This window comes from Phascolarctos cinereus, unplaced genomic scaffold, assembly GCF_003287225.1.
Source record: "Phascolarctos cinereus isolate Bilbo 61053 unplaced genomic scaffold, phaCin_HiC Scaffold_7;HRSCAF=346, whole genome shotgun sequence".
Lineage (NCBI taxonomy): Eukaryota > Metazoa > Chordata > Mammalia > Diprotodontia > Phascolarctidae > Phascolarctos > Phascolarctos cinereus.
Genome location: NW_027556180.1, coordinates 53,462,151 through 53,475,111, shown reverse-complemented (window position 1 = coordinate 53,475,111; position 12,961 = coordinate 53,462,151). Strand labels below are relative to the sequence as shown.

At 41.7% G+C, this 12,961-nt stretch overlaps 1 protein-coding gene across 1 annotated transcript in view; it reads left to right on the top strand.

Annotated features, from left to right (window-relative positions):
• Positions 1 to 10,565, top strand: part of U2SURP (U2 snRNP associated SURP domain containing) — a 103,630-nt gene extending 93,065 nt beyond the window's left edge. The window contains exon 28 of the mRNA XM_020970904.2: positions 9,915 to 10,565. Within this exon, the coding sequence (XP_020826563.2) occupies positions 9,915 to 9,918 (4 nt within the window). The 3' untranslated portion in view covers positions 9,919 to 10,565. The remainder of the gene's footprint in view (positions 1 to 9,914) is intronic.
• The last annotated feature ends 2,396 nt before the right edge of the window (positions 10,566 to 12,961 follow it).

Here is a 12,961-nt window from a genome sequence, read left to right as displayed (position 1 = left end):
CTTCTTTCTTGGCTTTAGTATTGCTGCACTACCTATGATATTCCATCCCTTGTCCCTATGTCTTTATCCAGGCTGTCTCCCATGCCTGGAATGCACTCTTTCCTCACTCTCACCTCATGGAATCCCAGTTACCATCAAAGCTTAGCTCAGGCATCACCTTCTTCAGGAGGTCTTTCCCTTTCCTGGTTTCCCAGCTGTCACTGTCTCCTCTCCTGACCCCTCCAAATTATCTAATATATATGCATTTGTTTTGTATCTACTCACAAAGACATAACATAACATATTCATGTTGTCTTCTAGGGTAGGGCTGCTTCTTTTCTGTCTTTGTATCTCTAGTGCCTATCACAGTGTCTGCCATGTCAGCCATGTCCAGTCAACAAGCATTTGTTAAGCACTTACTATGTGCCAGGCACTGTGCTGAGTGCTGGGAATATATATATATATATATATGTATATATATATATATATATATATACACATATATATATATATATATATATACACACATATATATATACAAGCAAAAAGGACAAGGAGCTTACATTCTAATGGGGGACGGAATACAACACATAAAAAGAAGTTCAAAAGTGAGGGGAGAGGGGTGTGGTAAAGGAAGAAGTGCAGAGAGTCAGGGACCGGCTCTAGAGAGGAATGAACCCAAGTGACCTGGACATTTTCCATATAATGGAGGTTTTGGGAGGAGCCAACCAATTAGAGGAAGGGGCTGCAGGGGAAGAGTAAAGTTCCATGGAGAGAAGACTGCTGTGATGTGGTGGGAAAAAAAAGCCCAGAGAATCAGGAAGGAATCTGAGCCCTGAACACAGCATTTACTAAATACTTTTTGGTTGATTGATTGATTCTTTTCTTGGCAGTCTTATCCACTGCCTTGTATTTACTTAGCACCTCTATGTTTAAGATTCCTCAATTTAGTAATAAAATAATAATAATCATAATAAACTAGTATTTATAGTCTACCATATGCCAGGTACTGTGCTAAGCATTTTATAAATATTGTCTCATTTTATCCTCATAACTGTGGGAAGTGGATGCTATTAGCCCCATTTTACAGTTGAGAAATTGAGGCACACAGAAGTTAGGTGGCTCGCCCAAGATTACCCAGCTGGTAAGTATCTGAGACCTGACTAGAATTCAGGTCTTTCTGAGTCCAGGCCCAGTGCTCTGGAACCACCTAGCTGCTTCTAGAAAGTTCTATTTCTGCTTCCAGTTTTTCTCCAGAACTCTAGTCGCATATTCCCTTCTCCCTTCCAGATATTTCAACCTGTGTTTCCTTCCAATGTGCCAAACTCAACCTTCCCTCCATTAGATTGTGAACTCCTTGAGGCCAGGGACTGTCCTTTACCATCCTCTTCCTCCCCAAGCCTAGCAGAGTACTTGGCATGTATTAGTCACTTAATAAATGCTTATTGGCTGACTGAACTCATCATCTTCCCCACAAAAACCTGCCCCTTCTCTTAAGTTCTCCATTTCTGTTGATGGCGTCCTCCAAGTCACCAAGGCCCTTCGACTTTCTGTTTCCCTTGCCATCACTTTATCTCTGTCCATCCGGACTTTCTCCTCCTCTCCTCTCCCTCTGCAGTGACTCCAGGTTGTCATCTGTTCTCACTCAACTGGTCTTTCTGCCAGACCCTATGGTCCTCTCCAAAGTATCCTACCTGCATCTGCCAAAATAATACTCCCAATTCATCCCTCCATCCCTGAACATGTCTCTCCTGTAATTCAAACACTTTGCATGGTTCCCTATTTTCTACTGAATGAAATATGAACTCCTGATCTTGGCAGGCAAAGTCCTCTATAATCTGTCTCCAACCTCCCTTTCCAGCCTTATTTCATATTACTTACTTTCATTTACTCTCTGGTCTAGCTAAAATGATCTATTCTTTGCTATATCTTTATGTCTGTCCCCAGAGTGGAACATGGTGCCTAGCACAGTGTAAACACTTCATAAATACTTATTAATTGATAGATTGCTTAGAGTCAGTAATATTTTTATTCATATTTTTATTAGCTTATGCACGTATATTCCAACCTCTCATCCTGACCTCTCTTGTCTCCAATTTCTTGCCCACCTCCATCTACTTTAGCCTTTCCCTTCTTTTGAGGCCTAAGGTGCTACATCTTTTATGAAGCCTTCCCAGACTGACCTCCCACCCCCAAATTTCTCTCAGTCAAACCTCTCCTTTGCACCTGATTCATTCTCCCCTGGTTCACGGCTATTTGCACTTGAACCATGTCCCTCTACTAGATTGTAAGCTCTTTGAAAGCAGCATCCGTATCTCCGGCGGCTAATATATTGGCTTGTACATTTTAAAATTTTATTTTATTTTATTTTTTTTTGTCAAAGGAAGAAGGGATAGACCTGTGATTCTGTCAGTGCAAGGAACTTCTGGTGGGGAAACTCTCTCCTCTGATGTAGATCAGCAGCTCATCTGTAATTAATGTCACCCGTGGGACATTTGAGAAGTTACATGCATGAGAGTTCCACAGTTAGTATGTATTAGAGTCAAGGCTTGAACCTAGGTCCCTCTGGCTGGCCCTCTATCCACTATGCCACACTGTTTCTTGCCTTGCTCAGAGCAGGTACTTAATGAATTGAATTGACATCAGGCTAAGAATAGTTCTGGATCCTCAGTTTTTCTACTGAAGTTTCAGATTTGATTTCAGATGTCCTCGAGATGCTGTGTGAGATCCACTAGAGAGCCCTAGAAGCCCATATCTGTGTCAGAGGTAGGTCTAGGCATGGGCCCACCCAGATCTATTGTTTCTAAGCCAAATTCAACCATGTGGCTCAACCACAGGAGCTTCAAAGCTGCCCCGTTTTAGGAAGGTAGACTGGGGGAACCCCAGAGCCTGAGTTGCGCCTAGTTAGATATGTCAGATTCTGACATTAACCAATCATTTCCAGACTGATGTTTTTCATTTGTGTAAAGCATTGGACCATTTCTTTATCCGCCAGGGATGTTAAATTACCTTGCCTCTCCCTCCATCATGGGCATAATCTAGTGGGTTAATAAAGTGCTATGCAAATCTCATTTCTTTGGTCCCTTGGTGGAACTAAGATATTTATTTTCTATAATAAGTACTCACCATCATGGAAAAAAAAGAAGCTACAAAAAGATGATTGTTCTTAAAAACTTGTTAGTGATAAAGAAAGCTCTATTGGAAAAGCTAAAAAACTGCTGTGGCCAGAGCTTGCTTTTTGTGGTCATATTTTACATTTCTGTGAATTAGAGCTATCTAAAATAAGTGTATTTGTAAGGAGAAAGGCCTCTTGGGCAGGATGGACGGGGCATGAGAATATTAGAATTGGAAAGGGCAACTAGGGACAGTCATAAAACAGCTTCTCCTCTTGAAGTAATATTGAAAAATGTGGACACAAATTGCTTAAATTCTCCAGTGAATTTTGGGAAAGTGTGGAGTGTGGCAGGCAGTGATAGGATGGGTGAAGGTTGAGCGGCGTGGAAACCTGAGAGCAATGTTGGCAGCAGAGGAGTAAATGAAGCTTCCCATGGATGGTGCCCTGAGGATACTGAAGAACACGGGTTCTTTTCTCTTTCACTTATTGGTGTGATGCAGACGAGCTCCAGGAGATAAAAGTAAATGAACATCACTGCCTCCCAGAGAATCACATGGCATTGTGGGTAGTTGGGCCCCCCAGTTTTGAGGGCCTTCCCCTCCATGGCTACCTTCCATCCACTCCATATTTGTCTTACGTGCGCCATTTTATGTATTGGTTGTCTCCACCACTGAAATACGACATCTTTGAAGGCTCTATCTTTGGGCCTTTGTCCCCAGAGCCTAGCAGTTGTAAACACCTAATAAATGCTTACTGACTGATTGCTTAGAGTCAGAAATATTTGTATTTACGTTTTTATTTGCTATATATTATATGTTGCTTCACTATAAGTTCCTTGAGGCCAGAAATAATTTCATTTTTGTTTGTGTGGCCCTACTACCAAGCAGAGTACCTGGCATGTGGTAGGCACTTAATAAATGATTGTTGACTAACTGATTGAAGAAGCAGCGAGGTGGCGCCATAGTGCCCAGAGTGGTGGGCTTGGAGTCAGGAAGACTCATCTTCCTGAGTCCAAATCCAGTGTCACACACTTACTAGCTGTGTGACCCTGGGCAAGTCACTTAACCCTGTTTGTCTCAGTTTCCTCATCTGTAAAATGAGCTGGAGAAGGAAATGGCAGACCACTCCAGTATCTCTGCCAAGAAAACCCCAGATGGGGGAACCCGACGTGATTGAAAATGGCTGAACAACAAAACTCACTGAATCCTGTTTCTAGCACAGGCGGTCTTAACCTCGAATCCATGGCCTTGGATTGGAGAAAAATTTACATCTTCTTTTTCATTGACATGTAACATTTCCTTTAATTCTGAATATAGGCAACAAACATTATTCTGAGGAGTCTCTTAACAAAGGGCTCTGTGACACGGAAAAGACTACATAGCCCTGTGAGCTGTGTGACAATGTTCTAGTCATGTCACCCCTGAGACTCAGTTTCCTCATCTTTAAATAGGAATAAAAATATGTATAGCCCATACCTCGCAGGGTTATGAAGGTCAGTGAGCTAAGTCATGTAAAACACATCACAAACCTGAAAACGTGATATAAATAGCAACTGTTATTATTATTATTATTATTATTATTATTATTATTATTATTGCTGCTATTATTTTACTCATCTTTTTTAGAAATTCAAATAGAAACAGTCCTGGGGTAAGTAGGATGGTAGGATAACAGCTGTTTATTTTTCCTTTATATTTAATGTTCTTAAGACTGTTGAACAGCTTGATAAAGTAACTGCTTTGTGTAATTGAATACAATGATGGGGGGTGTAAGCTTATCTTCTGTAAATTCTGAAAGCATCTTGGGAACGTCTTTTCTGGCACGCAGGATGACAAGTATGCTCTGTCTACTCTTCATTTTGTTCCTACGTGATTCGATTTTCTTTTGCTAGGTCTCTGTGTTTGGACAGATTTTCCTTCCATGTTATTGGAGATCATGAGCACTCCTTCTGGGTGATGGTTATTAAAAATATTGTTCTTAAATTTTGGTAGCTTATTGTTAGGCAGGGTGATTTGTGGGACAATTTAGTCTATGATCATGGTCCAGTTCCAATATAACATATTATCGAATTCTCAAGGCTATTTCGAGACCTGTATTTCTAATGTAGGGTGTTTTTATCTGTTAGTTTGTGTAAGATAGTGAGCTCATGTGTAAGTTAAGTCACTAGGTTATGTCTTGCTGAGTATTAGTGGGTACTAAAGTTTTGCAGATTGAAGAGCTAGGTTGTGCAGTTTCTGCAATATCCTTACATAATCCATATTGATCAATATGACTGGGGGTTCCATAAGGATTTTTCTTGTGTTGTTTTTGTCACGTCTGACTCTCTGTGATCCCGTTTGGGGTTTTCTTGGCAAAGATGGAGTGGTCTACCATTTCCTTCTCCATCTCATTTTACAGATGAGGAAACTGAGGCAAACAGGGTAAAGTGACTTGTGTATGGTCACACAGCTGTTAAGTGTCTGAGATCAGATTTGAACTCAGGAAGATAATGAGTCTTCTTGTCTCTATCCATTGCACCACCTGGCTGCCTTCCATAAGGATAACCCATCCATAATTTCTGCTGGAGACAACCTGGTCCATATTCTGTTCTTTAGGGGGAGGGAAAAAGGTCACTCTCTGTTTTGTGTAAGTTAAGTCACTAGGTTATGTCTTGCTGAGTATTAGTGGGTACTAAAGTTTTGCAGATTGAAGAGCTAGGTTGTGCAGTTTCTGCAATATCCTTACATAATCCATATTGATCAATATGACTGGGGGTTCCATAAGGATTTTTCTTGTGTTGTTTTTGTCACGTCTGACTCTCTGTGATCCCGTTTGGGGTTTTCTTGGCAAAGATGGAGTGGTCTACCATTTCCTTCTCCATCTCATTTTACAGATGAGGAAACTGAGGCAAACAGGGTAAAGTGACTTGTGTATGGTCACACAGCTGTTAAGTGTCTGAGATCAGATTTGAACTCAGGAAGATAATGAGTCTTCTTGTCTCTATCCATTGCACCACCTGGCTGCCTTCCATAAGGATAACCCATCCATAATTTCTGCTGGAGACAACCTGGTCCATATTCTGTTCTTTAGGGGGAGGGAAAAAGGTCACTCTCTGTTTTGATTTCTTTGCTTCTCAAGCCCCTAAAATAAAGTTTTTAATGATTTCAAATAGCTTTTGTTTTAGCTGCTTTGATTGCTTGCATTGCATTAACCTTTTAACTTTTGCTTCCGACTGTTAACAAATGGAACCTAGAATTTCTAACGTACTTTCATTTCCCAGATTCTGTTCTACTGTTTCTTTTTTGTTTTCTTTAATTGGGCAATATGGCATTCCCATTTTCTTTTGTGAATACCACCTAGATGTTGATTGGTTGATAATAGAGAGGAAAACCTGGGTTCAAGTCTTGACTCTCATACATTCCTTGGGCAAATCACATAACCCCTGTGTGTCAGACTGTAAGTTGCAAATAAAGCTGAATTGCATTGGTACAAGGCACTTCCTCACCAGAGGTTGTGCACGTCAGTGAAATCATCAGTCTTAGCAAAACCACACGCATACACACATCTCCTTCCCCACATCCTCTAAGCTAACATGATAGAAGGGTCTGTGGCTGTGGTATGAAATATGTCAGAATTTGTTATAGGAAAATCTTGATCTAGTCCCCTGGGTGAGCAGCTCTCATCCTCCAAAGTCCCAACAGCTGGACTGGATTTGTCTGAAGAGAGAGGGGGAGGTTGGAGGGATTTGTTTCAGTCTAGAGCTGACCCCTCTGCTTGCCCAGGGGTAAACTCCTTTCTCACTTCCTAGCCACCTTGTTTCTGTTCTGATGTGTAGAGTTGGTGGGGGGAAGGCTCAAGGTTGGAGGAGAAATCAAATTTCACTGACCTCCAGAGTGGGGGAACCACATTTAGTGGGTTGTAGTGTTACCCTCAAAAGTATTTCCTATCTTTCCCTAGATGTGATTCTCTCTGGATTAATCTACTTTGAGAATTCTGTTTGGATACCCATCTTTCCCAAATTCTGTTGAGTAAGAGTTCCTTAGCATCATAGCATTGTAGATTTGGAGCTTGAAGCAAGGGTGTGCTGGAGCAAGCTTGAACAGGGTGGAAGAGCCGATTTTTAAATGTTCAGTGTGAACATTACGTCTTGGAAATCCATGGATGCTATGAATCAGGGCTTGATGTATTGTTTTGGTGATTGTCTGGCCTTAAGAAAGTGTTGGAGAAAATGTTAAAAAGGCAGGTTAAACTTTAAAGTGCATCACGTATAAGTGCCCCCCCCCTGCCCCTTCCTTTCTGCTGGGTTGTTAAACATTTACCATCACACCAGCTAGCTGAAAACAACCCAGACACCATCTGGCTTAATCCTCCTTATTTTAATACATGAGGAAACTGAGAACCAGGAAGGTTGTGACTTGACTAGAATCACAGCTAATAAACGCGTAGCAGAGCTAGAATTTGAAGCCAAGACTTTTGACTCCCAATCGGCCCTTGTCCCACTGTACCATGCCTTGCCCTCTGTCCTCTTGGGGCTCCTGATCCCCGAAGTGCCTTTGAAGGCTTGTGGTGTCCTTCTCCACTGCCATTGGTTGGACCCTCCGTTGTGGGTAAGTTTCTCCTCGTTGTTGCCGGTTCCTAGTCACTGTCACTCCTTACTAGTGCTCCATTTCCATGTAAACACTTGACATCACTTAACTTTTAGAAGGGGACCCTTACAAAACGCAAGTTCACACACTTCCCCCAATGAGTTTCTGGGAGGGGTGGGCTCAGACTTGGCGCAGTATCATGCTAGCATGAGTCCCACCAAGTTCACATTCAGATGTGCTGTTGCTGCTGGTTGAGTCATCATGTCAGCTACTTCTGGGCTATAGAACTTTAGCTTTTGCTGGTCTTACTGGAGGCCTCCCCTTTACCTTCGTAATACCTGTCTGTGAGGTATGGTAGCAACCAATTCTTTCTCTTCAGCTGAATTTGTCTTGATAACTTCTGGTATTCAAATCCTGATGTACAAAATTTATTTGAAGGCCTGTTGTCAAATATTCTTAGTTAAATGGCTCTGTCTCTTGGTGATGAGATCATATATCATCATCTTCGAGTCTGAAGTCCTGGGTTTGAGTCCTGACCCAGACAGTTACTAGCTATGTGATCTCATGATAACAGTTAGCATTTATATAACACTTTAAAGTTTGTAAAGCATTGGACATGTGTTGAACCACTTGATTCCTCTCCCCCCCACAACAAAGTAGGTGCTATTATTATCCCCATTTAATAGATAAAAAAACGAGGCACCAAGAAATGAAGGGACTTGCCCAGGATCACACAGTTGGTAAGTGTCTGAAGCAGGATTCAAACTCAGGTCTTCTGACTTGAAGTCTAACACTTCATTTAAAAAAAATTTTTTTTAATTAATTAACTTTATTTATTCATTCATTCATTCATTCATTCATTTATTTGTTTGTTTGTTTGTTTTTTGGCTAGGCAGTGGGGTTAAATGACTTGCCCAGGGTCACATAGCTAGTAAATGTTATGTGTCTGAGACCAGATTTGAACTCAGGTCTTCCTGAATCCAGGGCCGGTGATCTATCCACTGTGCCACCTAGCTGCTCCAAAGTCTAGCACTTTAAACACTGTTGCCCACAGATGCCTGTCCTTCACAATTCATTTTGCTTCTATGGATATTAGTTTCCTCACTTTAAAAAAAATGACAGGATTGGACTAGATAATCCCTAACGTCCTTTGCAGCTCTGACATTCTTTGATTCCCTGATATTACAAAGAAGGATATTGTCAATGAAGAAAAAGCAACAGATCAATTCTTGTTTTTTTGGCTAGGCAATGGGGTTAAGTGACTTGCCCAAGGTCACACAGCTAGTAAATGTCAAGTGTCTGAGACCAGATTTGAACTCAGTTCCTCCTGACTGCAGGGCTGGTGCTATACTGCCCCACCTAGCTGCCCCAAGCAACAGATCAATTCTTAAGAGACCTTGGTCTCCTTGTATTCATATCAGTAGCTTACACACACACACACACACACCACACACACACACACACACACACACACACACACACACGGCCAAGAGGAAACTAGAGAAAAGATTACCCAGTTGAATGTTTGCTGAAAGGGATAAGATCCCATTTCAGACTTTTATATGGCATTTATACGAAAATGATTATTTCTTTATCCCAGGTGGTCTCATACTTTTTTTTTTGGCTTTTTAAAAATAAGTTTTTGTTGATGTGTTTTGCTTTTTATATCACCACAGTTTCCCTCATGTCCGTTTGCCTTTCCTGTCCCAGAGAACCATCCCATATAACAAAGAGTGGTTTTTTTTGAGACAAAAAAAGGGGGAAAAAAATCAACATAATTGATTAGTAGGTTAAAAAGTCTGAAAAATATGTGAATTGTACAATATTTGTGGCCCTCTCACTTCTGCAAAGGAGTAGAATGGGTGGGAGTGTCTCCTCATATCTCTTATTTTGAGCCATGTCTATTCTTGATAATTTTACAACATTTGATTTTGGGTGTGTGTGTGGTTCTTTCCATTTACATTGTTGTAGTCACTGTATACATTGTTATCTCAGCCCTACTTGCTTCACTCTGCATCAGTTCGTATAGATCTTTCCATGCACCTCTGTATTCATCATTTCTTATAGCGCAGTAAGATCCTATTACATTCATTTGCCTATAAACAATTTGTTTAGCCAGTTGTCATAAATTCTTAAATTCATTCTAAGTGTGGTACAAACTCACCTTTTGTGGGCTGAATATTTACTTAAGGGCTGAAAGTACCAAAAATTTGACACGTTATGGTTTTTCTTCACTGGGTTTCCCCTTTATCCAGATAAAGAGAGCACAGTATTGCACAGCTGGGCCAGTGGACGAATGGTGAAAGATGACAGCTGCCAATCAAGGAGTGAGGCCAGTGAATCCAGTGGACTCATTCAGCAAAGAAGAGCCCAGTAGCTGATTAAGCTGCCTGCCCCTGTCTAACAGCTGTGTGCTCAGCACTGAGTGACCGGCGTGGCCCGGTCCGGCAACAGTCTAGCAGTAGCCCAGTAGCATCTCTGCCCAGTGGCCAAACCACCCATCCCTTCCAGCCCAGTAGCAGCTGAGCTCGGTGAAGAGCCAGCTCAGAAGCAAAGCCCAGCATCGGATTGATCTTTCCAGACCTTCAAGGAGTTGGCCCAGCTGAGCATAGGAGTAGCTTATCCGTCACTACTGCCACATCTCACAGAAAACTTCATGAAAATCATCCAGAGAAAGAATGGATTTTGAAGCCCTATACTTCCAGAGTTGTAAGCTGCCTTGGCAAGTGTGTACCCTGTGTATGCCTTATTACTATTGTACTTTTAAGTCTGTGACCACTTCCCTCCTCTTTGACCATCTCTCTGTGTATATTGATGGAAGAGTATAGCCTTTGTTTAGAGGAAAATGCTTTGTGACTACTGTTCTTCCTATGCCAATTGAGTAAATTTCTTTGCTAAAGAATTAACTAAGTCCTCTGGCTGATTGTTAAGGGAAAGCTTACTGGTGGGGGGGGCTTGTGAATTAGTGGTAGGGTAATCACCCATAAGGTTACTCCTAGAAGGGTAGTAGTAGTAGTAGTAGCCACCCCACTGGAGACACAGCTTCTGGTACGATTTCAAGTCAGAAGAGTGAGCCCAGTGGGAGTGTTATACGAGAATAATGGATATGAAGTGTTTTATAAACTATAAAATGCCATACAACTGTATGCTGCTGTCATTATAGTCAGGATCTCCAATTTCATCTCTTGCCACTTCAGAAGAGAAAATATAAATACTAGCACATTATTGCATTCTCAGAGCTAGAGAAATATGGGAAGACTTGTATGACATGGTGCATTAAAATCAACAGAACCAGAAGAACAATATATACAATGAGTTCAATAAGGTAAAGAAAAGAGTCTTAAGAACTCTGATCAATGTGAGAAGAAATAAGGCATACTTCTCACCTCTGGGCAAAGAGGGGTGGTCCAGTAGTTGCAGAATAAGACATACAGGAACCACTAATGTTTGAATTTGTTTTGATTGGCTTTATCTATTGGTCACTGGGGAGGGCTTTTTGTTTTGGTGGAGGTATTGATCATAATATAGGGAGGTATTGATCATAATATAGGTAAAAAGAAGAAAATTTTAAAAAAGCATCAATGAAACATTTAAAAATACACAGGAGAATAAAAGGAAATTCAGAATGGGATAATGATAAGTAGAGAAGTCTAAAATCTTATATATATACACATGCATATAAAAAATATATGCATTATACATGTATTATATGTATCACATAGGCTTTTCCAAACCAATTTGAAAGGATAGATCAGATCGCCATTGCTGGCTGTTTCTCTCCTCTGGGCTCCAGGGGCTACTAATACTGTTGTTGATAAGCCCCATCCAACGGGTTCTTCTTCTTTTCAGATCAATTGCTAGTTCAATCTCCTCTACAATCAATTCAGAAGTTAAAATAGCTTTTTCAAAGGAATCTTTGCTGCTGAGATAGAGCAAGGACAGAACTATAACAGCACATTCTGCACTCTACACACTTTGGGTCCTCAGGCGAGCGGGCTCAAACCCAAAGGGGATTGCTATGAAACATTCCTGTACCAAGCTGACTTCTGGTTATGGTGTAGCTGGTGAAGGAGTCACTCCCTTGCTTGCTTGTAGGATGTGGTGTCTTGGTTGCTGTATTCGTTAACTGCCGGGCTTGGCTATTTGGGTCTGCCCTCAGGCCTGGTTCCTCCATAGACTTAGCTGTTGCTGTCACCAGCTCCTGTTGCCACGGGGACCGTAGGTGTCTCTTTTGACCGATTGAAGCTCACGGGGTTGTAATCAGTCCATTCCATGTCTAATATTCATTCACCTAAAATCACGAAAGCAAAGATACAAGAAACACGAGTTCCATGCATTCATGGACGCGTGGTAGCTGGATAGGAGCGAGGGCTTGAGGGCTCTCCCACTTCTTGCCCCCAACCTGGGGGCCCACAGCAGGTCTTGCCTCACTTGCCACCAGGGAAGAAGAAAAGAATTCATCTCTTTGATTTTTTTTTTCCAGTTCTGGCCCAGCAACCAATTAAAAGACATTTTTGTTGCAATGATGTCACTAGACGAGAAACAGCCGGAGGACGCTTGTGCCTGCTCTGAGGTGGAGCCATTACAGGTTTATGAAGCCTCCACGTGGATATTGAAAATGCTGTAAAGACTGGGCCCTCATTGGCTAGTTGCTCCCCCTTACCCCACTCCCTATTACACAGATTAAAAAAACTCCAAGCTGTAGGGATTCACTGTTTCATATATAATCCTCTTTCTCTCATCTTTGTATCTGGAAATATTCATGTTTGTTGGTATCTATCAACCATTTATTGAAAACATTTTTTTAAAGGCCCTATCAAATATCAAATGGACCTAGGGATAGTGGCAGAGAGGGATGCTGCAGCGTAATGAAGAGATCTCAGGCTGAGCACTGCAGATGTGCAAGCCAGCAGCAGTGGAATGGCAGGAGGTCACCAAGGGAGTCTCTGGTCAAGTGGAAGCTGGAGCCAAGGAGCAAACTATACACAGGGCAAATACTAAGTAATTTCACGAGGGGGATGAGGAAAGGTCTCCTGTAGGAAGTAGTGTTTGAGCTGAGCCTTGAAGGAAATGAGGAATTCTAAGAGTCAGAGAGAAGGAGGGAGGGCGATCCAGGCTCTGGAGACCACTTGAAGATGGAATCTCATGATTAAGGAGCTACCAGCAGGATGTTTCCCTGGGACAGAGAGCGTGTGAAAGGAAGCAATTTCCAATAAACCTGGAAAGGTTTAGATGAAGGGCTGGATTGTCCTCTATAGTTCTTCTGGCCAAAGACTGGGTAATTACTTTTTCGGTATGTGTA